Source organism: Petromyzon marinus, chromosome 60 (genome assembly GCF_048934315.1).
Source record: "Petromyzon marinus isolate PM22_M1 ecotype Great Lakes invasive population chromosome 60, UKy_Petmar_22M1.pri1.0, whole genome shotgun sequence".
NCBI classification, from domain to species: domain Eukaryota; kingdom Metazoa; phylum Chordata; class Hyperoartia; order Petromyzontiformes; family Petromyzontidae; genus Petromyzon; species Petromyzon marinus.
In genome coordinates, this window is record NC_133726.1 from 6,955,411 (window position 1) to 6,980,786 (window position 25,376).

The 25,376-nt window shown below is 44.0% G+C and overlaps 1 protein-coding gene across 3 annotated transcripts in view; it reads right to left on the reverse strand.

Moving 5' to 3' along the window:
• The window catches only part of HDX (highly divergent homeobox), a 44,901-nt gene that overhangs the window by 9,931 nt on the left and 9,594 nt on the right, over window positions 1–25,376 (reverse strand). For all 3 annotated transcript variants that reach the window (XM_032976789.2, XM_032976790.2, XM_032976791.2), the window contains exons 3-12: window positions 24,651–24,797; window positions 23,775–24,218; window positions 21,391–21,554; window positions 19,190–19,407; window positions 14,733–15,188; window positions 13,971–14,074; window positions 9,013–9,075; window positions 5,352–5,498; window positions 3,578–4,378; window positions 2,859–2,954 (exon numbers count right to left, since the gene is read on the reverse strand). In XM_032976789.2, coding sequence (XP_032832680.2) covers window positions 2,859–2,954; window positions 3,578–4,378; window positions 5,352–5,498; window positions 9,013–9,075; window positions 13,971–14,074; window positions 14,733–15,188; window positions 19,190–19,407; window positions 21,391–21,554; window positions 23,775–24,218; window positions 24,651–24,797 — 2,640 coding nt within the window. The remainder of the gene's footprint in view (window positions 1–2,858; window positions 2,955–3,577; window positions 4,379–5,351; window positions 5,499–9,012; window positions 9,076–13,970; window positions 14,075–14,732; window positions 15,189–19,189; window positions 19,408–21,390; window positions 21,555–23,774; window positions 24,219–24,650; window positions 24,798–25,376) is intronic.

Genomic DNA, 25,376 nt, shown 5'->3' on the forward strand with positions numbered 1-25,376 from the left:
TAAAGCTTTCGTGACTGCAGGAATTCATATTCTTTGGGTCCTTCGGTAAAGTCACGTAGATAGGTTGAAAGAAAATAACAAAAAACTATAATGTTTCGATCACAACACTGATGACGATCGCTTGTGTTGTGATCGAAACGTCGTAGCTGTTTGTTATTTTCTTTCGACCTATCTACGTGACTTTACCGAAAGACCCAAAGAATATGAACAAACATTTTTTCTAAAATACAAGAGTGACGCCTCGCTTATGTCACCAGTGCTCTTGATCGTAACTTTAAATGCTCTCTCATTGGTAAAGCATCAAACTCATCACGTAGGTTTTTGCAGCAAATATTAAGATCCGTGTAAAAAAAAGATATTTGAAGTTAAGCAACGCAATCAACATTCTAACTTTGTGTAATTTTGTCATTCTGACTTCCTGGATTTTCCTGAAGATGGATGCAGCAGTTGGAAGCAATACGTCTTGTTCAATTGCTAAATTTGACATGACAATTGTACTTTAACTCTACCGGCGAGTGAGCTAAAACAAAAATAATTGGCGCACTAAACGCTGGTACATTAGAGAATGTAATTAGTTTGGCTATGTCGGGTGGTGAAGGGTCTTAACAACACAAATTCGGCCAGATGACAGATCACGACGTGGCCTAACCCAAAAATCAACGAAGCTTCAAACTCATGTTGGACACCGCAGGATGCCCCAGCCTAGGTAACATATTGAGTTAAATTTCGATTTAAAGCTTTCGTGACTGCAAGGATTAATCTTCTTTGGTTCTTTCGGCAAAGTCACGTAGAATGAGAATAAAATAATAAATTGATGAAATAAAATAACACAATAAAATTCTCACGACGTTTCGGCCACAACACAATGAAGGCCGCTTGTGTTGTGGCCGAAACGTCGTGAGAATTTTATTGTGTTATTTTATTTTATCAATTTATTATTTTATTCTCATTCTACGTGACTTTACCGAAAGAACCAAAGAAGAACACATTGAGTTGTTTATTTCATTCATATTGTCAGGTCACGGGAGATAAAAAAAAAATGAGAAATAATGCGACAGTAAGTTTGCGTAGAGGGCGACATGACCGGTGTTTTTTTATTATCATACAATGGATCAGAATATCGCCATTTAGCGGCGGCAACTCTATACCTCAACCCTGGGCGAGTCTAATAAAAAAAACGCTGCAAGCCCGACCGGGGGTGGAAAATGGTTGTTCTTTTAAAAATGTAACGCACAATGTCCTGATGACCGCACCGAGGTTCCCAAACACACTGGGGGAACATTTAAACGATCAAGATAAGCGTTACTGTGTCGGTCTGTGTGGTTGTATTTCATATCTGGGAACTGAAGAAGCTGAAAGTTCACACAGTATGTGGAACAAAGTAAAGATGGCATGGAACAACACACGAATACACCGCAAACACATTAGAGGGCCAAGATAAGAGACCTACAGTTTTTTTGTTTGGGTTGCGTCTCCCATTAAAGGGGAATTGTATATTTTGATGTAAAGCTTTCGTGACTGCAGGGATTCATATTCTTGGTTCTTTCGGTAAAGTCACGTAGAAGGGAAACAATAAAATAATAAAAATCTACAACAATAAAAATTTTCTTGCTGTGGTTTTCACACCTGATGATGATTGCTTGTGTTGCAGTCGAAACGTCGTGATAAATTGATTGTCAATATTATTTATTTATTATTTACTTTACCGAAAGAACCATGAATATGGGAATTGTATAGTTATATTTTTTTATTTTCATGCAAAAATAAACAAAATAAGTACTTTTTACTTAAACCACATTTTGGTAAATATAGTAAAACTAGCTTGGTGTGTTGTACTTCCCCGCACCTCCAATTAGCATGGGTTGGCTATGTACGGTGAAAAAGAAGTTCAACATACATACAAAACTCATTATGTCCCTATGGTGAGCTGTCATGCAATAGCTTTGTTATTAATCTGGCTTAGGAGGCATCGGAGAAACTTTGTCTTTTTTCCTATGCCAATGCCTCTAACGCCAAACAATTATTACCTCCGATTAGCGCGATTGGCTATATACGGTGCAAAAGAAGTTCAACATACATACATTACTTTGCTAAAAAGCACAGATTTCATTGAAGTTGAAATAATCCTGCTGTCATGTCTGGGATGGAGGACCTAACCTGCTACCTCACCGCACGTGACAGAATTTAGAGTAAAGCAGCAGTGAGGGGGATTGATGATCCACCACTCGCCAATTCACACCAGTCACTCGCTCACTTCCTATCACTCTTCTATTGCTACTAGCATTATTGGGGCACCACATTGGCGAGATGTTAACTACCTCGCCTGGTACACAGGTCATGGGTTAAATCCCGAGTCCTCCGGTTTTTCCCTCCACATTTAGAAACACGCGTTTAGAGTATTTGGCTGTTCTAAATTTCCAGATTATGATAATCCACTTCGTTGAGCTATCATTTATGATAGCCTGGTCGCTTCTAAAAAAAGGAGCTATATAGCTCAGTGAGCCTTACCTGCTAGACTAAAAATAGTTTAGTTTAAGTTTCGATGATTACCGTTGTAATGAACTTCACCCATTGACTGCTCCACCCATGTAGAGAACTATTAGGCATTAACATATATCAATTAAATAAACTTGTCACCAGCAAACATATTCTACATTTCATTCTTGGTGAAGTGCAATCTCCCCAACTCCGACCCAGTCCTCTCTGACCTCACTATCCAGGGCCATTTCCAGCAATGTCGCACATTGCACATTTTTCCTTTTGAGACCATACACCGTCGTTATTATTGACGCATGCGTCGAGTCCTTTGCATGCCCGTGCACCGCTGCCAACGCAGCGTCACCAAGTGAAACGGGTACCTCGCAAGCTGCTTTTCCAGTTGGCGGGTGCTCACTGCCAGAATTCTCCTCTCCCTCGGTGAATGTCGTGTGCTCGGGCAGCGACGCGACCAGGTTCTGTAGGGAACAGAGCTGTAGTCAAGAACCGAGTGTCGTCCGGCACAGCTTGCGTGCAATGTAAACACGTACGTGTGTATGTGTACTGTATGCTGAACGTCGCCAACTGTGCTATTCGGACAGGGAAACACGACCAGAAGCAGCATTTTCTCTACGTTATGAATACTGCACACACTGAAGTTTTGTGTAAACAATGCGTCACGACTCAGCACTTTACGTACTTAATGTGTATCGCAAGGTTTACGAATGTGTGTTAATTTGCAAGTAAATACTATCGATTTTAGTAACCTGCAGAAGAAAATGTAAGTTAACATATTTCAATATCAAAATGATCTCTCAATAAGCTTCATTTTACTGTCATGGAACACTATTTTATCAATACAGATTTATTTTAATTTGGATGTTTTTCCAACATTATGAATACCTTGCCTACAACTACATGGCAGAGCTCTGAAGTAAAATTATAACGCAAGAAAGAAGGCACCTAATCTGATACATATTTCTCAGATTTTTTCCAATTCTCCATTTTATTGCCTTTGAACTCGCTCAGTGTGCTTGTTTAGCTCAAACTGTGCCCCCGATAGCGACCATACAGCAGTAGATAGACACCTGGCAGTCATTACCTGTAGCCCCTGCCAGTCTTCATCCTGGACGTGCGACGCCACGTCCGCCAGAAGCCTTCGGAGGAACAAGTTCTCCTCCCTCTGTCTCTGCACCTCACCCTGCAGCTCCTCGATCATCGACGTCTTCTGCGAGGAGTAATCGTCCTCCTCTTGGCATCGACTCCGCGCGTCGTCGCTGTCGCCCGCCTGCTCCGGGGACGCGGCGCCCTCCTGATCCTGGTACCCGTCGCTGTTCTGCTCCTCCCCGGGAATTTCGTACGCGTCGCCGGGGAGGTGGTTTCCATCGGCGGAGGCGCGCCCTCCCGGCGACGACGCCTCCTTGTCCTCGGACGAGCCGCAGCTCTCGTTGTCGAGGTGGCGGCCGCGGCGGCGGCGGCGGCGGCTTCCGTCCTTGGGCCCGGCATCGTACATCATCTCGCCCTGTGTGTGCTCCAGGTGCTGCGCGTCCATGCTGTCCGCCGAGTCGGCGTCTTCCAGTTCGCCGATCAGGCAGCCGTCCTCGTCGTTCTCGCCGTCGTCGTGACCCCGCAGGCCGCTCGCAATCCCGTTGCTGTCAATGTCGTAGCAGCTGCCATCGTGGCTCCCGGGGCTCTGCGCGATATCGCAGTCCTGCTGGCCGTGGCCATCCAAGGAGATGTCCTGCATCCCTCGGCCCAGGTACTGCGAGGCGATCTCAGTGAGGTGGTGATGGGACCCCTGGTTCTCCTTGGGGTCCCTGGGGAAGTCAGGAGGGCCGCCGCGGGGCTGAGGTGGCTCCATGCCTTGCTGCCTGCACCTTCGCCGCTGGTTTCCTATCCAGTTCTGTAAACAGGGAATTAGTTGACTCAATAATGGCAATGTTACGCGCACAGGAGGAGATTGCCGACTGAGCGACACCACTACTTTCAAATAAGGATCCCGCATTGGGGTGATTGATGCATTGCACGAGTACAAGTACAGCCCCTGTGCCAATCCACTGCTGGATGAGGGCCTCCCACGCCGTGCGTCATGGGGGTTATTTGACCATGCTTGATCACCGCATTGGTTGTGTGAGCATATAAGTACGGTGTGATTGTGTTGTACTGCTCTCTGCCAACGAATACATAGCCCCATAGCAGCCTGTTTGTGCATGGTGGTCACGCACCCAAGCACTAACACAAGGCTGCAACCTGCTTAGCATTAAAATGTTGGTATCTTACGCGTGTAAATACGTGCTTGCTATGTGGCAATTGACACCATTGCCAAAGATACGTTCAATCTCGAGGGATTTACGAGACAAACGAATTTAATGAAATCAACAAAAAATATTTTCCGAGATGTGACGAAACTGGGGGCCTACGGGAAGTGTTCACCGTAGGCAATGATTAATTCATTAACGATTCATTCATTAGTACGTGTACAACTCGACAAATTTTTTTTTACAGAAGTTTGTCATTCCACTGCTGGACAAAGGCCACCCCACGGTGTAATCGGTCATGGGGGATTGTTTGACCATACTTCACCATGCCGGTCAGTGCGGGTTAGTGAAAGTGGGGGAGCCAGGACTAAGTTCAGATATATCACTTGCCACTGGTTGAGCCATGGCCCAGGATTAAACTCAGGTCAACAGGTTGATAAGAGATGGCGTTTTAAATCACTGCGAAACCGCTCCGCCTCCCGAGCGCTGAAAACGGCGGACTTCACATGGATAGACTTTGTATGAAAACATAATAACGTGGGGGATGGCACGCGATTCAAAACTGCACTCCATTTTAATTGTCCGATGCACCGTTAGGTAAAGCTCCAGCGGTCTCACCTTGACGATCTCAAAGTCTATGTTGAGTTCGTTGGCCACAGACTCGATCTTCTCACGGCACACAGTGCCCAGGCTGGTCATACCATTATCCCAGTAGCGTTTCAGCATCACCAGGTCTCGGGGGCTGAACTGCGTGCGGTCCTGCATCTGGATAAAAAGGGGCGCCGTGGTGACGAGATGTTAACTACCTCGCCTGGCATACAGGTCGTTGGTTCTATCCCAACCCCGAAGCCTGTATATTTGGAGTTTGTGTGTTCTCCCTCCGTGGTTACGTGGATTTTTCTCCAGGTCCTCTGGTTTTTCCCTCCACATGTAGAAACGTGCGTTTAGATTATTTGGCTGCTATAAATTTCCACATAAGCCACTTGTGGTCATGTCGCTTCGGAAAAAGAGCTATGGAGTCCAGTGGGCCTTACCTGTCAATTTTTTTTGTAAAGTAGGTAATATAAAATAATGGCTCCCATTTAAATTTGGGTGCGAGAATTGTACTCCAATGTAGCAGTTAGCTGAAACAATGATTGTAGTTGTTTACATGTTTATTGTTTACTTTTACTTGTGTTTCTATACACAGCATTTTGAGGTGACATGCCATGAAGGAACTTTATAAATTAAAGACTAATGTTATGATTATAATTGCAGCGTGAACTGCTTGTGCACGAGACAGTGAAATTTGTTCGGCTGTTATGTCAGGCGGTGGAGGGACTTTTGACTGAAATTTGAGCAGATAATTACGTGGCCTTCCACAAAAGTGTATGATAAAGCGTACATTTGTTCAGCGTTTTCTGTTAGTCTAGTCACTTCCATGGATTTCATGTCATCATCTCTCAATCCAGTGGACGAAACCAATCAAAACTATAGTCCACTCATAGTTATTAAATGTTGGGTGTGAGGGGAAAACAATTTCACCCCAACACAATATTCTCAAGTCAGCAACTCAGTATTTCTTTCTCTACACAAGTCTAGCCAATAAACATATTTGGCCTTCCTCAGTCTACTGCAGTCTCTACTAACATTACAAATTTATCTTAGGTCTGCATCTGCATTTTTTAGACTTTGAGTGATAATTCAGTCTAATGTCGATAGCCAATCATTATCGCGCTTGATAATTTTCATTCAACTCAGTGAAGAAAATTAAAAAAAACACACAAAGACACTTTGTTGATGAATATTTCCATCACAACCACCATGGTGTTTTCCCAGTGCTCTCTGTGACTGGCAAAGTTTTCATCCACATGGTTCAGGCATTTATTGATATCTGAAAGCCGCAGTAAGTATTAAGAACCTCTTTCAGGCAAATATTGCATTGGGAGGTTTGGCCAAAAGCGTTTTTTTGGTTAGATCGCGTAAATATAAATGTGTCTGTCGTTAAACCGACCACAACCCGACACAGCCAATTAGTAAGGTTTGTCACGTAAACAAAACATGGCAATTCTTGACTAGTATAGCACACCGGTGTGTTGGAGAGCAAACTCACAACATTTACAATTCGAGTACGATGTTTCGCCAGTAATAACAACTAGCATCAGGCGACTGCCAGAGTTGTGGAGAAATCCTCTTGTTTCAGTCTTAATTAGAGGGATAAATGAGATGTTATCACTTGTGATCCAATCAGGTGTGAAGACCAGAGGGGGGTGGTTAATGTACGCATGTAAATTACAACGGATAATCCATTAATGGTTGGGTTATTCACAGGTTTGGCCAATTTCATTTTGATGGGTGTTTTCAGAACGGGGCTACACGAGGGTACCCAGAGGCAACCCACGCATACAAGAAGAGTTGGCACAGCCAGGTCAGGAACCGGTTTGCTTGCACTGCCATCTCCCGACCACCTACCAACCCCATTGCCTCCAAAAGTGCTGGATATTTTAGGCATGAAACCGGTACACATTATGAACAGTCTAAATAAATCAGTGGTGTAGCTATCGAGCGAGTAGACGGTACGACTACAGCAGGGCCCACCAGCCGGAAGAGCCAGGGAACCAGGCTACATAGGAGGAGGAAATTTGAGTGCCACCCCCCCACCCCCCACCTCGTACCAGGGCCCATGCCAACCACGCTACGCCACGCCAGTGGTCTAGACGCTCCACCAGAAGGAGGACATGCATCACGAGGGCTTGCAAAAGAAGGAACATGTTTTCGAAGTTATTTTCAGAGAGCAAGGTGTGAGGTGCCAAAAGAAATGGCAATGTGGAAAATGTGGCAATGATGACAGGTTGTAGAAAGAGACAGCCAGTCATAAGAAAAGGAGAAGAGGATATTTTCTGTCTTTGACAAGTCAAAGAGAGACAGCCAGTCATAGACATAGCAGAATAGGATAGTCTAGAGATTAGACTTGAGCAGAATAAATACATTGTTTCTTGGCCTTGATAAAAAAAGCATCAAAAAGTTAAACAAAAAAAAATCTTTTGGGAGGATCCTGCAAAGGCATGTTTGGCCGATGTGTATCTTTTGTTAGACATATTTAGGTGAGAGGGAAAATCGGAGAAAACCCACATGAGGGTATTATGTTCAAGGACCAAGGAGATAGGTCAGCAACCTACTTATTATACTACCTCTTACAGAGACCCCCCACGCCCCATCTTGACCCTGCAAGAGGCAATCTCATTCAAATGATGGTTCCATCTCTGTGAGGTCCACCAAACCAACATGCAAGCCGATGCATTACAATCGTTCTCCATAGTCACTGCCATCCACGGCGTTCAGCGGACACCTCAATTTTACATTAAATACAAGTGCATAAAAAAACCTAAGCTGCGCCGATAAAGAACACAACTACCGCTATAACGGAAGATTTATGTTTGATGTCATTATGCCTGTAATCCCCCGCCATGCATGGGCTAGAGCAGATAGGACCGACCCGCTGTGCGATGCTAATCCCATTAGAAAGCCGTTGCGGGCTTAGCGAGCTCAGCTTAACTGCCTCACCTTCGGAACCCTGTAACGGGGATGAAAATGTATTTTGACAGGGCGACTTAAACCGTGCACTCTAATGCCATTGCAGAACAATGGGTATCAGGCTCAGCCCGAAGCCCTCTGTGTCACTTGTTGCGTGAAATGGCCTGCATACGATCCAATCAGTGCACCAGATGAACACGTACGGTCAGGAGGGGAGGGTGGGTGGAATCTATGGGGAATCGTGGGCCAAATGCGGCCTGAGTCCTCGTTTCATAAGAGCACCATTGATTCGGAACGGCCCACACATGATATTTATCCATCACTGAAATTAGCTCGGCTGCACACATCGGGTACAAGAGGAGAATATGTAAAGCTGCCCACAGCACTGTGTTTCTACATTTCGAATGCTCAGCCGTCACCTGCAAAGGTCAGCCACGAGTATATTTTGCATAAAAATTTGGAAAATGCTAACGTGTGCGCTAATGTGCGATTGCTCGCCAAAGGGATTCAAAAGGCTTATTACACCCCCACTAATGTTAAATAACTATTTTTACTTTAAGAGGTAAGGCCAACCGAGCAATATAGCTCTTTTTCAGAAGCGATCTGGCCACAAGTGATAACCCAATGAAGTGGCTTATCATGTGAAAATGTATAGCAGCTAAATAATCTAAACACACGTTTATAAATGTTCCTAGCCCATGACATACAAATAACGTGCAGGTGCAGTGATGTAGAGATTGTGGCAAGCTGCACAATGTATCCTTACCACTCTCTTTCTTCCAGGTGACAGATAGGGCATTCCACCCAAGCCAACATTCAGCAGGTATGGCTGTTGAAACAAGTCAAACTTTCATTCAAGACAATTACAACACAATTTTGATTGATATAGCATCTACAAGTGCACACCACAATTTTGATTGATATAGCATCTACAAGTGACTGGATCTCAAGGCGTGGTATTTTTTATTATCAAGGATGTCATTATGATCAGCCAAGAGTACAGTGCTTTTTTCACTTAAAAAATCCGTGTCATGCGTGTTATATAACAATGCACCCTTTGGTCAAAGTGGTTTTTCACACAATGCTCATCTGCTGTCCACATTCCTTAGCTAGTGTCAGAAATTATACATTCCTATGCTGGGGGTAATTGATTACAAAAAAACGATAACTGCTGAATTATCTTATAGTAATCATTGTAACAATAATTTGTAGTTATTGCTCTACATTAGCCATACGAAAGAAGAAGATTGTATCAACCGTGCAGGGATCATATACTTAGTCGACCTCCAACCAGGATTTGTACTAATGACTTTATATTGCTCTATCCACTGTAACATATGCTACCATTACATCACCAGTCATGGTAAATTCACTGCTGGATGAAGGCCTCCGCAAGTCTCCTCTTCCCTCCCTCCCAAGGTCACCCTTGAAAAAGATTTTTAGCCGAATGGGCATTAACACAGGTGAACAAAGATAAATTATACTAGCTCCTGCACATTAACTGATTTCACGACTCCATCTCCACGGTGGGAGTCTTCCTAAGGCATCTTCCATCCTTTGCCTGCCATGCCATCATTAGTCTCGACCATCTAGTCTGGCGATGCGTCCTGCCCAAGCCAAATTCACTTTTCTAATTATGTCTATAACCCGCGTACATTCTCCAATCCAGGTGTTGCTCTTTCTGTCTCTCAATATATTTCATGCAACTTCTGCACTTTCTTTGCCTTTCTATAATTAAATTTATGATCCATGGGTCACAGTAGGTAGTGCACACTTATCAACTCCTTTCTTCTTTAGGCACATTTCCATGCTGCTTTTCATGATTCAAGTTCAGCTTTTGTAAAAGCAATCCAATGTGCTCTCAATGACTCTCAAGGATTTTAATTGGGAAGATCCTGCATTATGATGTTTGGTCTATTTAAGATGTATCTTGTTACAAGGAAAGAAAGCAAAGTAGCCAGGGGAAAACCAACCACGTAAGTTATGGGATTCGGCTTTTGACCAAATCACCCGCAATGTGCCCAAGTCTGCTCAGATCTCGCAAGCTACGCAGGGTTGAGCCCAGATAGTGCTTGGATAGGCCACTGCTATGCACAACAGTTGTTATCGTCTACCATGGGGCTACGTTGCATTTATCAACCCGGAATGACCAGCATGGTGAAGTATGGTGATAACTCCCATAACCCGCACAGTGTGGGTAGGCCCTCATGCAGAATTGAGGATAATACTAAAGAGTCCATGCAAATGATGGGGTCACATCCCATTTTCTACACTCACGTCTCCTGCCACCTTACAGCCCGGTGGATTTGAGAGTTGTAGAAATCTCTCCATCATCTACCAACCCTTGCCCTCCAAGGCGTTTGGCCACGGGCATTTGGTGGAGTGCCTCCACTCGGTGGACTCAGTCTAAAATGAGTGGCCAGATTCAGTCACTGTGCCCGGTTTAATGGCATTTGCTTTGTCACCGAGATTGCAAAATAATGAAGTGAAATGAGAACAAACACAAATATAAAGTTGTGACCCCCTTGGGAATAAAAATAAACAAGTTATCTTTCTCAACAGCAGGAAGCTAAAGTTCCTTAGCGTGTCTCAATACTGTTCTGAGACAGTAACCCCTTGTTTGCCGCTTGTCTACAGATTTACCAACAAGGAAAAACGTCTGGTTTGAGTAAAAGTTTTTTTGTTCTTCTGCTGCTGTATTGCCACTTCCTCCACAAGTGTAATCTGCACCTAAACAATTTTTAACTCACGAATGGCAAAATGTCTGGTGTTTGCCGTACAACTGCACAATACAAAAAAAACCGCTTATCTTTTTAGACTAGGTAATGTTTCCGCTTTTCCCTAAAATATATATCAACAAAAGTAAACATTTAAGAGAGTACAAAAAGTACAATACCGGGCCCGTAAATAAGCAAATAAATCACAGCGTGTGCACACCTATTGCAGAATTCCGAAAATAGGTGAAACCAAACTGTACATTGGCTCCACCTGACATTGGGAGCCAAAAATCTAAGTTAGAGGAGGCCGAGTGGTCTAAAAGAGAGGGGGAAATATCGTGTCCGAGCACTGCACTGGCACCTTTAAGACCCCGAGTTCAGCTCTATAGTTCCACCGCTCGCGATGAAACTGCATTCCCGAACATTGGGAGTAGTTCACAACCTGGTCACCAATAACTGCAGAAGAAACCCCCTGAAAAATATAATTTTATTAATTCAATGCATTACTAAAATGATTTATAATCGATTTTTTGGTGATGCCATGCAATGATCTGGCCTATTTTGTGTCGTTAAGACCCTCCCACTAGATGATATAGCTAAAATAAAATTAGCCGTCACGTGTACACGTGCCTATTTCGCCAATTATTATTGTTTCAACTCACCGGTGAAATGAAGAATTATCATAAAATTTAGCAATTAGATACGATTTTTGCAGACAATTACGTGGCCTAACCCAACAATCAATTGTGAATCATATTGGCTGGAATTTCGTAGACCTTGGCAGTTCCCAGTAATCACCAATGGATATATTCTCTGGGTAACCACGAGGCTGTGTGGAGCACATTCTCTAGCCTACAAACCATCCCCTCCCTGCTGTACCGCTCAACCAACGTCACTTCAAGGACAGACCAGAGAGATATACGTGTCCATAAATATGTACCTTACAGGTTATATACATCACTCGAGACAGTTCAAAAACATGTCTAGTCAGAGCAGTTGGTCAATCAAAGTCTAGTCCTTCCTCCTGGAAGGACTAGACTTCCTCCTGGAAGGACTAGACTTTGAGTAGGGAAAGGATGGAGTTAAGGGAGGGATCTTTAATCCCTCCCTTTGGAAATGTGGTCTCTGCATGCTCCCTAAATAATCAGCAGAGACCACATTGGCAATCGGTCGGAAGAACACAGTTTCTGCACGTGCTCTCCACAATTAAAAAAAATAATATATATGTTCAAAGAATAGCCACTGCACACGAGTCTCTTTCATGGGCCAAAGTGAGGTCAGTCCAGCCCTGTCCACTCCTTAAAAGTACAGTAGGGCAGGTGACCAGCCTGAATGTATTCACTCTGTGCATTATCTGGTGGTCACCCAGAAGAAACACCTGTCAATAAAAGCCGTGGGTCCTGCCAGGCCACAATAAATTTTACATCTGGGTTCGATTGACATGCAACAAAGCAAGCTTAATTTCAAAAGTGTGCTCTCACATGGGTAAATACGTATCTGTAAACCCCTGTGAGCGGAGATTCCACATAGACCAATTCAGACCTTTTTGGTGACCTTATAAATCTCAGTCCCATCACAAGCAAGAAACACAAATAGACCAAAATTGTTTTTTTCCTGTATTTAAATGGCTGTACGTCATATGGACCTGAAAACCCAATTTCCTTGCACACGAATACGGGTAAACCGTATGGGTTGACAGCTATGTAAACAAGTCAAACTAAAGTGACTTAAGATGTAGTTGTGTTGTTGTTGCTCTCCACCACAAGGTGGCGCGCCACTAGCTGCGCGTGTTTTGAATGAAAACATCATCACGTGACGTCGGCGTTAGCGCCACCGTCATATATACTCTAGAGAAAATGAGATGGGGGGATAATTCAAAGTGGTCTCATCCTCCTCCTGTCAGCTTGCGTCAGCCTCCATCTCCTGTCTACAGCTGTGAGCGGAGATTCCACATTCCTATAGTGGAAAGTGGTGGGGAGGGAATACGCCCACAGCACTGTTGATTTTTCCAAAATGTGGAACTCATTTTAAACATTAACATAGGAGGCCAGCTCTCGATTGTCTGGGGTACTTGTTGGGGTGTGGGAAGTTAATGAAAAACCGTATGTAGATTGGACTGTAAAAACGTATTGTTTATCTATGCAGAGCAGGGGTCCAGATAGAGACCGCATAATCTGTTTTTATTTGCTTCTTAAAGTGATCGGTTTACTTGCCGACATATTTGCAGTCACGTGGGTAATGAGTGACTGAACTGCGGAAAGATATTACAGTAGATCATCGATTATCCGGCGGCTTCAGCGGAATGGGGGCGCCGGATTTTTCAAACTCGCCGGATAATCACATCATTATTTAAAAGCTTATTTTTGCACATTCTTGCATAACATTATCTTTTGAGGTGTTACATGTTTTTTTTAAATCCGTTTACTATATAAAATTGGCATGAATAAACATATAAATAGACAAGAATAAATATCCTACTCTAAAATGTTATTGCTTTTACTGTACCGTACTTACCACTCCAATCTCGAAAACTGCATGGGGTGATGTACGTACTACGCTCTTGTTTCAATATCGTTTGACAATCGCCTGACTGATGCAGCCTTAACACGCACTTTTCGCCGGATTGCACTGTATATTACATTTTTTATCACTGTAGTTATTCGTGATGAAACATGTATATACGTGCAGTATTTTAATTAAGTTGTTATATCGAGTATAATGTATTGTATGTAATATTTGACACTAAAATGAAGCATAGGTAAAAAAAAATTATCACAATCGCCTGACTGGTACAGGCCTTGGGAGCGTTTTTTCCGGCTTCGCAGGATCGGCCCGGGATCGCCGGATAATGTTGGAAGCCGGATAATCGCGCGCCGGATAATCGATGATCAACAGTATTATTGTTCACAAGCACGGTTAATCCACCACCCAGAAAATTTTCCCAAGGACATTCAATCCTTACGTGTACACTCCAGAATTAGCCTAAGCTTTGCTGGCGTTCTGGTACCTGGTGCTGTCCTGGGCTCTGTGTTCCAATGGGGAGGAATCCTTGAGTGAACGAGGTAATAGGCGACACGGGCTGGTGCGGCGTACTTCCGGACACGGCAACACCTGCAAGACAGCCGCACACAATTTGGGCATTCACTGTGAGGCACTCAAGCATTATACCGTCACAATGCAGTACAATTAGGATTTTTTAATACTTAAATATATATTTTTTATTTTACTAGGTAAAGCCCACTGAGCTTCATAGCCTTTTCAGAAGCGACCTGGCCACATATGATAGCTCAACAAAAGTGGATGATCTTGTGAAAATGTATAGCAGCCAATTAACCAAAACGCATGTTTCTAAATGTGAAGGGAAAAACTGGAGGAGCTGTAAAAAATGCACGCAACCACAGGGAGAGAGAGAGATAGATAGATACAAGCAAACTCCAAATACACAACAGGAGTCAGGGTCGGGACCAAACCCACAGCCTCTTGTATGCCAGGGGAGTGAGATAACAGCTCTTCATTGCGGCACTCCAAATGCTATTTACCTAGTATGCAAATGCCGCTGCATCTCATGCAAGGTGGCGGAGGCTTTTGATGTGAAACTCATTAATTTAGAAATGTTTTTTTTGTGTTTAGATTGTTGTCCTTCCCCTGCACCTCCGATTAGCAAAGCCGGCTATGTACGGTGTGAAATAAGTTCAACGTACACAAATACAAAAGGAACAATCGTTGTCATCGACAACGGCGAGCGCCACCGACGCACGCGCGTCCTCACCGTCACTCTTGGCGGCGTGCACGGAGGGGGAGCCGATGCGGCTCACGGACTCCGAGAGGCACACGAGGGACTTGGCCGCGCGCACCACGCGGTCCTGCGAGGGGGAGAAGGGCTGCACGCGCGGGCCCGCGTCGCCCGTCTCGGCGGCACCACCACCACCACCACCACCGCCGCCGCCGCCGCCGCCAACGGCGCCGCCACCGCCGCCGCCGCCGGCGCCACCGTCCCCTGGCTCCATCTTGGCATCGTCGCCCGCGTCGTTGCCGTTGCGCTTGTCGGCGGCGTCCTCCTGCGCCCCGGCGTCCCCCTCCTCATCCTCCTCCTCATCCTCCTCCAGGTCGATGTACTCCATGAAACTCTCCTGAAGCTGGCAGCCGGATTGGGCCATCTCCTCCTCTCGCGAGTACTCATCCAAGTCGCCGGTCTCCATGGCGATGGAGAAGCTGTTGCCATTGCCTTGGGATCAGGGTTGTTAATTTCTTTTAGAGCGTTATCGATAATCGCATGCGCAAAAAAAAAACCCTGCTAAATATTGATTTTTTTTTTCCAGCGCATAGTTTACTGAAATGTCCAACAATAAAAATGTACGTCCAGGTGTGTGTTTTTGTCTGTTTGAATGTACCATGCACTGACTGGCAAGCCGTGCCACTGCTGCCTTATTATGGCTGTCACACGCCGTGTGATTTAAATGTTCTCATGTGCTGCCAATCGGTTCAATCCTTGCTGACATTTAACCAAATTCGATTATCAATTCCATGACTTTGGAATCGATAATTGATTCCAAAAAATAATCACCAAAAAGTGATAACTGATGAACAACAGGACGTGATAGTGAGCAGATGCGGTCATTTTCGTGGCCCATAGCGGGCAGATCTGGGCATGCAGCCTTTTCCATTGTATCTACAAAACTTTGCAAAAATCGATTTTTCGTGATATGTGCTTCAAATATTGCTACGTTGAAGAGTTTAATTTAAAAAAAAAGTTATATTTATATGTGCTTGCTACGTGCCACTTGATGAGTAATGGCCTTAACGAGACTTTAAGTTAATTGAAGTTAATGAATGTATTAAATATTTAAGTTATTTGATCTATTAGGTCACATTTGATACATATCACCGACGAGTGATAATTGTGCTTTATAAAAAAAATACATGGCTAATGATGGCGAAATCCTGGACTTTGGAGGCAAGGGTTTGCGGATCACGCATCTAGAAGACATTGCCAAATCTTCTGGACCGACTGCAAGGAGGCCAAGGGATTCTCAGTTGGTCCGTGAACCCACCATTGTGAACTCTGGGACGTTAACTCTTTGTACCCACTATGGGTTGTCTACGGAGAGTTGCGTCTATCTCAGACCGATTACAATGGAATGGGCCAAACAAACTTCAACAATGTCGGCCCCGGACAAAAAAAAGAAGTTTTGAGACTCCGCGAGGCTTTCCTGAATAATATACCGTAACGTTACTATAATTTACAGTCACCTGTTAATCATTTTACTTTTCACATCCGCTGGTGGCGAACGCAATGAGAGCTTTTGAGTGCAGGTAAATAAAACCGATTTAGTTAACCATTTTGACTAAAACCCTCAAAAGTAAGTCGAGGTTAAACTATTTTCTAAAAAATGGAACATTATACCGCACCTCAAGGAGGTGTCTTGATTTTTAAATGTTTTTTTAAATAAAAATGGTCAATTTAAACCAACTCGAATCATTTAAAGTGCATAGAGTCATTAGACTTTTTGGTCACGGAGTCTGTTTAACTTTAAGTTTATCAACTCACTGCTGCCCTCTGCTGGGCCATTCTCCAGGACATGGTAGCACCGATAATTATTATTGGCACGTAAAATAAACATGGATTAATTATAATTATAATCAATCCATTACCATAATCCATCAATCCATCTTTATTTTAGTGCCAATATCGCCCTCCATAAAGATCGCATCAGCACACATTACAGCAGAATGGGAACGGTATGGTGGGGGGGGGGCACAGAGTAACAGGAATGAAACCTGTTACGCCCTCAGCTGCTAACACTGACTGAGCAAAGGGAATTGCAAACCGCACGCAAGATAAAGCGCAACCGGGCATAACAAATGGTATTCCATAACGCATCTACGTGTAACTGCATCCTTTACATTTCTGTTTCAGCAAGCACAAACTAATGTGCATTCCATTCATTAAACTATGTTCATTGTTAGATTAAAATTATTCAGCTGTGCACGTGATGGGCACAACGGTGGCCCATTTTCATGCACTCAACAACGTACGCTTCCTCGTCAATGCACTCGCAAAAGACGCTCCCTCGTGCACATACAAAAATCTGAGTGTGGGAATTTCGCATGGAATCATTGCGATTCCTGTAGGAATAATCGAGGGTAGAATCATAGACACATAATATTATTGCATTGAGTGTCCAGCTTTAGTTTACAAAAGGCTTTAGTTCAAATTCAATGAGTTGCATTTGAGTTTTGATTTAAAGCTTTCGTGACTGCAGGGATTCATATTCTTGGTTCTTTCGGTAAAGTCACGTAGAAGGGAAAAAATAAAATAATAAAATATAAAACAATAAAATTATTACGATGTTTCGACTGCAACACAAGCAATCATCATCAGGTGTGAAAACCACAACAAGAAAATACTTATTGTTTCCCTTCTACGTGACTTTATTGTTTCCCTTCTACGTGACTTTACCGAAAAAACCAAGAATAAGAGTTGCATTTGCATTAATAAAGCGTGGCTTATGACCAAATCACATAACATGCCCCAATCTCATCAGCACATGGCAGCAAAGCTGGTTTGAGCCTTTAGTGTTTGGATGAGTGAGCGCACGACTGCATGGCTACGTGGTGGGCAGCAGAGGGCAGTGCACAAAATTCCACATTTGTTTTGTACTTATACACTACCACATCTATGCTCCCCGCTTTCACCAGCCTGCAATTTATCAGCGTGGTGAAGTATAGTCAAACAACACCCCGCATCCTGCATGGAGTGTGGAGACCCGAATCCTGCAAGTAAGACTTTAAAATTAGCATAGGGCTGTACATACAAAGGTATCAAAATGCATTATATTTAAAACGTAAAGATTAAATAGCACGTTTGCTATTTTATACGTAATCATACTGCTTTTAAAAATAATCTATAACTCAAGTTTTCTGGCTGGCTGCTGGCTGGACTACTTTTCCACCCCAACACGAACGCTATTGTTAGTGGCTGTGACCCGTTGCCACCACAACTAGCAGGGTAACTGGGTACATGGGCTTTTAAGTGTAACAAATAAACATTGAGTTGAAACGGTGGAAGACGTTTGGAAGACATGCAATAATATCGTGACATCGAAAAAGTGTGAGCAACAAATACAAAAGAATGACATGGATTATTTCAAATTCTGTAACTTTTCAGTGTGCTCATATTAATGTAATTATTTTGACAGAATATTCTATGAATCCTAGAGAATATAAAAAACATCACAATATATTTTATCTTGCCATTTTATTACTCCTATTTTCCACTGCAAAGCAACAGATTCTCTAGTTGCAAGGAATACGTTTACAAAAAATGTAGTAACAGGAATGATAGTGACATTTTATGTATAATTCTTGATTACATTTTTTAAAGTTAAAACTATGATATCCCTTCTAACACGGTGGTTGTGTTTATTTTGAAATGTACTTTCATCCAATAAAAAAACACGACAAATTTCCCATGTGCTAAGCTCCAAAGAGGATTTATCTGTGATATAACTAAATCCGAAGGGACTCCACCGTGTGAAAACAGCCAGTCTCACGTGGCTATGTGGTCTTGTAGAGGCACGCTTGCTGTTGAACAAGCCTGTACCGGCTCACAACCTCATCCGAATATTATTGTCTGTTACGCTCTCAATAAATATTGCCAACCTAGTAATACTAATTTTCAACCATGTTTATAAAGAGCCTTCTGTGAACAAATTTCTAAAATCCATAACGGGTTTTGTTGTTTATAAAATCACACATGCGCACGGACTACATAACGCCTTCCGAAATGCGTTTGTCTTTAGAATAATAAAAAAAAATTAAGAGCAGGGCAGACCTGATCATCTGTCAGGGAAAAAATGCGTTTGCATATTTGATAGAGTAGTCCCTTTGGCTCCAGTTTGAGTTACCATTTTATAGGCAACCATATGATGAATATGGCCAATTCAGTAACTACTGCACAGCAAATGCTTCACTACACCTCCAGACCAAGTGCTCACATTTTTTTACTCACATTAGCATTGTACGTTATTTGCTTTATAATCATATTAATTTTTGAGCCCTCAATATTTTCCTGTATATGGGACAACGTATTTTTTACAGATATGACTGGGGTTTCGTGACTAAAACTGCTATACCGGGGCACCCCACCCCTGAATTAGCCTGTTATTGAGGACGGGGAAACAAGTATACTTGTGTCATTACCTACAAGAGCCCTTTCCCACTCACCAGAGGCTGAGTTAGCTGATGGCTTGGTCTGCGCCGCTTGTTTGTAGTAGGAAGAGGCCGCTTTGCTGGTGGAGGGCCCGGCGCCCAGCGACACGACGTTCTGGATCTCCAGGTCGTACGGACCGAAGGACGCGGCGCCGGGCAGCTTGGGCTGACTGGGCTCGCGCGGGCCGCTGTTCCGGCCGCCCAGCAGCTCGGCACCCCACTGCCTCGGCGAACTGTCCAGGCAGCGGCAGCAATACGACGTGGGTTTGAAACCGCAACGGTGACATCTAAATCAAACCTCAAAGCATTATAAGTGGGCTACAGGAGCTATGAACAGGAGCTATGAACACGAGTCACAAACACCGACCCCCACCGAGACTCCTCTGTCATGCGACTCGTTGTTGAAGGGCCCCTGGCCCCCCGTAGATGTCCTGTGACTCGTTGGATGTGCCCTGGCTGCTCTGGCTGCGCCTGGGGGTTCAGGGTTATTGGTGCTGGGCCCTGGCTACACTTTTCCCTGGGCTGTGCTTTGGTGTTGCTCTATCATTTCAATTCTTCAATGTTTCCTCACCCTGGAACAGCCCCCCTAACCACTGCTGGATGAAGGTTTCACCCCCCCGAGCTGCCACCTCTCACGATCCCACAATGTAATAATCCACCAATGTCAAAGATCCCCCGTATAGCCTCTTGCATACTCTTGGAGCAAGTGCTGTTGCCCCAAGACTGATTACGGCACTCTTAATAATCATTCAGCGGGCACTTTGACTCCGCAGGATAATTTTTAAAATTACATATCAGTGTCAGGGTAAATGTTCTATGCAGAGAAGTAGATGTATTGAGTCACCGCTACACTTTAAGAAAGGGGTAAGTGCCCCTGTTGGCCAAAGGCTAACATTAATAACTGAGGTCTCTCTAAGACATTTGCATGACATTAACGTGCCCATTACACTTGCAATGCTTTAATATTTATTTCTATATAATTGATTGGTGTAACGCCTGCCACTCAAGATAATAGCCGGGATCTTAATTGCACCCAAGGTCCCGAGACAGCGGCTGTGTCAAATGTAAGGTCGTGGTGCAACAATGCAATCGCAAGACGACTAAAGGCAGGCATTCATATCCTCATAATCCCATTAGAGTATGAAATGACTGCCTCTGCAAACAGTAAGGAACTTTATACTCTACTTCATCAAAGGCAATTATCTCTTGTATATCAATCTAGATTTGAAGTTTTCGTGACTGCAGGGATCCATACTCTTTGGTTCTTTCGGTAAAGTCACGTAGGTAGAAAATAAAATAAATTAAATCACAACGTTTCGGGCGCAACACAAGCGTCCGTCATCAGGTGGGACAACCACAGCAAGAAACACATTGCTGAAGTGGGCAAAAGGGCTGCTGTGACAAGAGGCTATGTAGGTAAGAGAGGGGTTAGGAGCCAGGGAGGAGAGATAGAGAGGGGGGTGTAGGGTAGGGGGAGTATTTTGTTATACCGACGTGACTTTACTCTTGTATATCCTTATAGACTGTTGGTAGCAAGCACCTATTGAGGCCAACATGGCACACAAGGAGGTGGAGTGGTCAATACCAAACCTGGCTGGCTTTGTCTCCCTCAGTAGTGATGTTCCACCACAACAGATACTCATTTCAGGCTGAATCGACCTAGGGTGGGCCAGGATCAGTTCAAATATATTTTTAAAATAAGACAAAAGTTCTCTGTGGGCTGGAATTCAACCCAGGTCGTCATGTTTGCAGGGCAGTGTGCTAACCACCTCTCCCTTCATGCTTTATAGTGCAAAAAAAAAATGCTATATAGCTTTAATAGACTTTGGGGGTAAGTGCTGTGAGTGAGCACCTATGAAGGATGACACAACAAACGAGGGGATGTGTGGAGAGCACCAAGCTTGGCCGCCTTCGTCTCCCTGGTGGCAATGTTTACACACTGCACCAGGTACATATTTGAGGCCGAGTTAACCTAGGAGAGGCCCAGGATCGAATCAGATAATCGTCACTAGCATCGACTGAGCAGGAATTCAACTCTGGTAGCTGGGTTTATAGCACAGTCCATTAACCACAACATTACCGCTCCCTGTACTTTAAAGTACAACTGCACGCACACACACACACTCCCCCCCACACACCGACAAAGGCCCAATTATTTGATCGCACAAATTCATGAAAGGTTTACTTTAACAGATGTGACAACAAACAGCACTCACCTTACGCTCTCAGCCAGCTGCTCCACCTTTGGCTGTACGCCAGGAAACTTGACCCGTTGGGAATTGGTGTGGTCCAGAAACCCACTGGGATACACTTTGCTTGGACGACTTGGCAAAGGGACCTCAACCTTTCCACTTCGGCATATCTGTCCACTGCCACTGCCCTGAAAAGAATTGAACATTCACAAGAGGAATTTTTGGTACACATCACTGACAAACTGAGAAAAAACACCAGTCATTAGGTCTCATAATGTAGGTCTCATAATGTAAATGCTTACCCCGAGCCCTCAATACTCTGATAGTGCGCTGTTTTTGAGTTGTACGCCTTTTGGCGTCTTCTGGTCCAACACCAGTGGAGACTAGGCTCTAAGAAAAGCCGTCTCTCGGGTGTGGACCAATCAAATTCAAGGACAGTGCATATTATTATCAGAGTTGTCTCTTTTGTTTGCATTTTGACTGCTTGTGTTGTGGTTATTGCAAACATGATGCCTTGAACAAAGGTGTCAGTTTTTGTGCCAGTTAAAAGGGTAAAACCTATTTCTATAGTCATTAGGTATGTTAACAATATTTACCCCCACCTCCTGACAACAATGATTCAATTGTCACAATTCAGGGTCACGATATCATTGCACAGTCTTGTTTGTACCGTCTTTTCTTTCTTCACCATTCGTGACGCGCACGTTTGTAAAGTCTCTAGTTTGTTACGTCTCATCTGTACCATCCGTCTGGCTTTTGTTCGATCTTTTCTGAAGGGCCAGTCTTGTTTGTTCTCTCTCTCGTCTTGCACTGTTGGGTCTATACGAGGAGGTCGGCACCCTGCTGCACGAGCCGCATGCGTCCGTTTAAGGACTGCTTCACGGTGTTTTTTGTTATTTATTAAGGACCACCGTCCCATATTCACATGCATTGCGATATTTTGGTTTCCAATCCATAGTCTATACACTTCTGTCCGTACATTCTGACCATGAGCCAATAATAAAAATTCGCATAACATTTGTCAATTTGCATATATTAATACAAACCAAAACACAATGGTCGAGGAGCACAAGCTATTTTAATCAATGCATCGTTTCATGTCTACTAATAGGGAATAGACGAATAGGGTCAAGGACATATAATGAAAAGTATATCTGAATTATACCATGCAGTATTGAGGCTAATACAAAGAAGCTAAATTTTATACGATTTTCATGTGCATTTTCTAACCATGCACGCAAGTTAAATAATATACAATATTGCATATATGTGAAATATAAGAACATTTGCTCGATATAAGGCAAAAATTATCTTGGCGCACTTTTAACATAGCATCAGCAGTGACCTACCTTTCTGAAAAGAAAACATTATTGTGAGACTTGCTTACAGCCAGATTTTTATTTATTTCCCAGCTCGCCTGCACACGAACGTGCATTTGAAGAACAAGCATGGCAATGCAACAAAGCCTGGCAGGCAGGACAGTCATGGATTGAAGAGCAGATATCATCACTACTTCGAAAGTGTATTTGTCATAAAGCTCCCTCAAAGCCAGATGAAATCTGTACTTGAATAAAGAAACAAATGCCAGAGAGTCGACACTACGTAAGGCCTGTGAGGGTGGTGGGCACACACGTGACTAATGGGCATATGCGACTAGGCAGATGGAATTTTCAACACACATCCACGGTTTGAACAGTAACGAATGTTGGCAGAGCCTGTGCTATGCGTATGCCCGAGCATGTGGCCTCCTAAACTAGTTTACCGTGGGTACTGCCCCGTTTAAAACTGATTTAAAATAATGAAACAGAAACATCACCTGGAATGCACCCAATTTCGTCCAAATACCAAGCAGGATGGAGCCTAAAAAGTGTTCGCAAAAGTGGCCACCATGCACACGCATGGCTGATCAAGGTATATGCAATGAGCAGCAGATGGCACTGCAGCAAAATTAAATGTTGTACTGAATGCTATCTTGCTTCAACCAAGCCTTACCGACCTGGGTGATAGGTATGATCCATAATAGTTTTTTTTTGGGTTAGATCGCGTAAATATGTCGTTAAACCCACCACCACCCGACACAGACAATTAGTAAGGTTTGTCACGTAAACAGAAAATGCCAAGTCGTGACTAAAACCTGAAAAAAACCCCTGTATTATGGATATTGGTCGTGAAAGCCTACATGATAAGTATGGTTAAACAAACCCCACAATGGGCTAAATATGGTCTTTGTGGAAATAATCAGACGACACCCTACCCATGACTTATCTCAGTATTTCAAGAAAACAGTGTAGTTTTGGCTTCCTCCTGTGATATCGCACATAAATATGAAGGAACGTTATGCTCACAGACGCACACACCTCGCCGTATAACTCTGACACGTACACACACCCCCTCCAAAGCTCCCTCACCTGGCCGTGCGACACCATTCGCTGCATGTGCCCCACGTGGAAGCTCCCGCGGTCCGCCACTCCGCCCGGCATCGCCATCCCAGGGCTGGTGCCTCCCATCCGCGGCGTGGCCACCGACAGCAGCTTGGACTGGCAGCTCTGGGAAAGCTGAGACATTGGCGTTTTTGGCAGGATGCGGACCAGCGGCGAGCCCTGCGGCAAATGCTGCTGCCTCGACTGCGGCAGCTGCATCGGCGACGATGCCAGTGCCAAGCCGGCCGGCACGGGGGAAAGCGAGGGCTCTGTCTTCACGACGGCCCTGCCCAGCGGAGGCGGGTGGTGAGCGGGCTGGTGCTGGTGGTGCAGCGTCTGGTGCTGGTGGTGCTCTGAATGCAGCTGCTCTTCCGCCTTCATTCCCTTCACGGCTTCTTGCATCAGCTTTCTCCTCTTGTTGCCGATCCAAGCCTGGGACATTGGAATGAGTAAGCACCGGTCAATTACCGTGTCCATTGTCGGTTAGGGAAACGTGAAACCCCCCAAAAAAAACAAATTGCACTTACAGTCCACTCTAGATGATGTGGGGGACAAGGATGACCTACATACACAAAATCAAATAGTGCCAAAACACGTGTAATTTAGGTACATGTTTTATTGTTTACCTACGTAGAATTTGTATTGATTCTAAAAGTAATTTGTTTACAAAAACCACAGTATCATAACGTTCGCCAAAACAGATGATAGAATTCTAGTGGTTTATTATATCGTATGATAAGAGCCTAGCATCGCCATATCGCATCAACCCTACTACATGTGACCCAGCTGCCACAGCAACTGCTGACAGGAGAATGACATGGGGATTCACTGTGGTGGGGGGGGGGGGGGCCTTGGCGTTTTTACCCGAACGACGTTGTAGTCGAGACCCGTCTGCTGTGAGCAGTCCATGATGAGACCAAAGCACTGCACACTCTGGTTGGTCATCCCGACGTCGTAAAAGTGCTGCAGAATCTGGTGCTGTTCCGGTGAGATCACGGACCTCCTGTACATCTGCGAGACCCAAACACGGCAACACGGACACACAATTCACTGGTAATAATCTTCACCGAGGCGGCATTTTTCCATTGGCGGCGCCGGCAGGAAATCGGTCACAACGGGCTTCAATTAAACTTCACTCCGTGAAACCTTCGATGGAAGAACAGAGCTCTTGCAATCCAGAGCAGACTTGTCACATGTGGGTCAAGCTTTAATGACTACTCATCGGAATCACAGAGGTAGTTGAAATTACTGTTTAAAAATAAAATAATAACAAGCGACCAGTTGACTCACTGAGCCATCCCTGCTGAGATCGTGCATTTGAATCTGAATTTTTTTTGGTATATTCTCTAGGATTTTAAGAATATTCCAGCGATAAAAATAACATAAATAGCACAAATAGAAAAAAATATAACATTTTTAAATGCACCGTGTCAGTCTTCTGTATGCACTCCTCCCACTTCTTCTGTCTTGCGCTCTATTCTACGTCTTCTGAACTTCTTCCGCCGTTTCAATTTAATTAAATATTGATTTGTTACACAGTAAAAGCAGGTTTAGCCAGTTACCCAACTGGCTTTGGTGGCACTAAGTTGT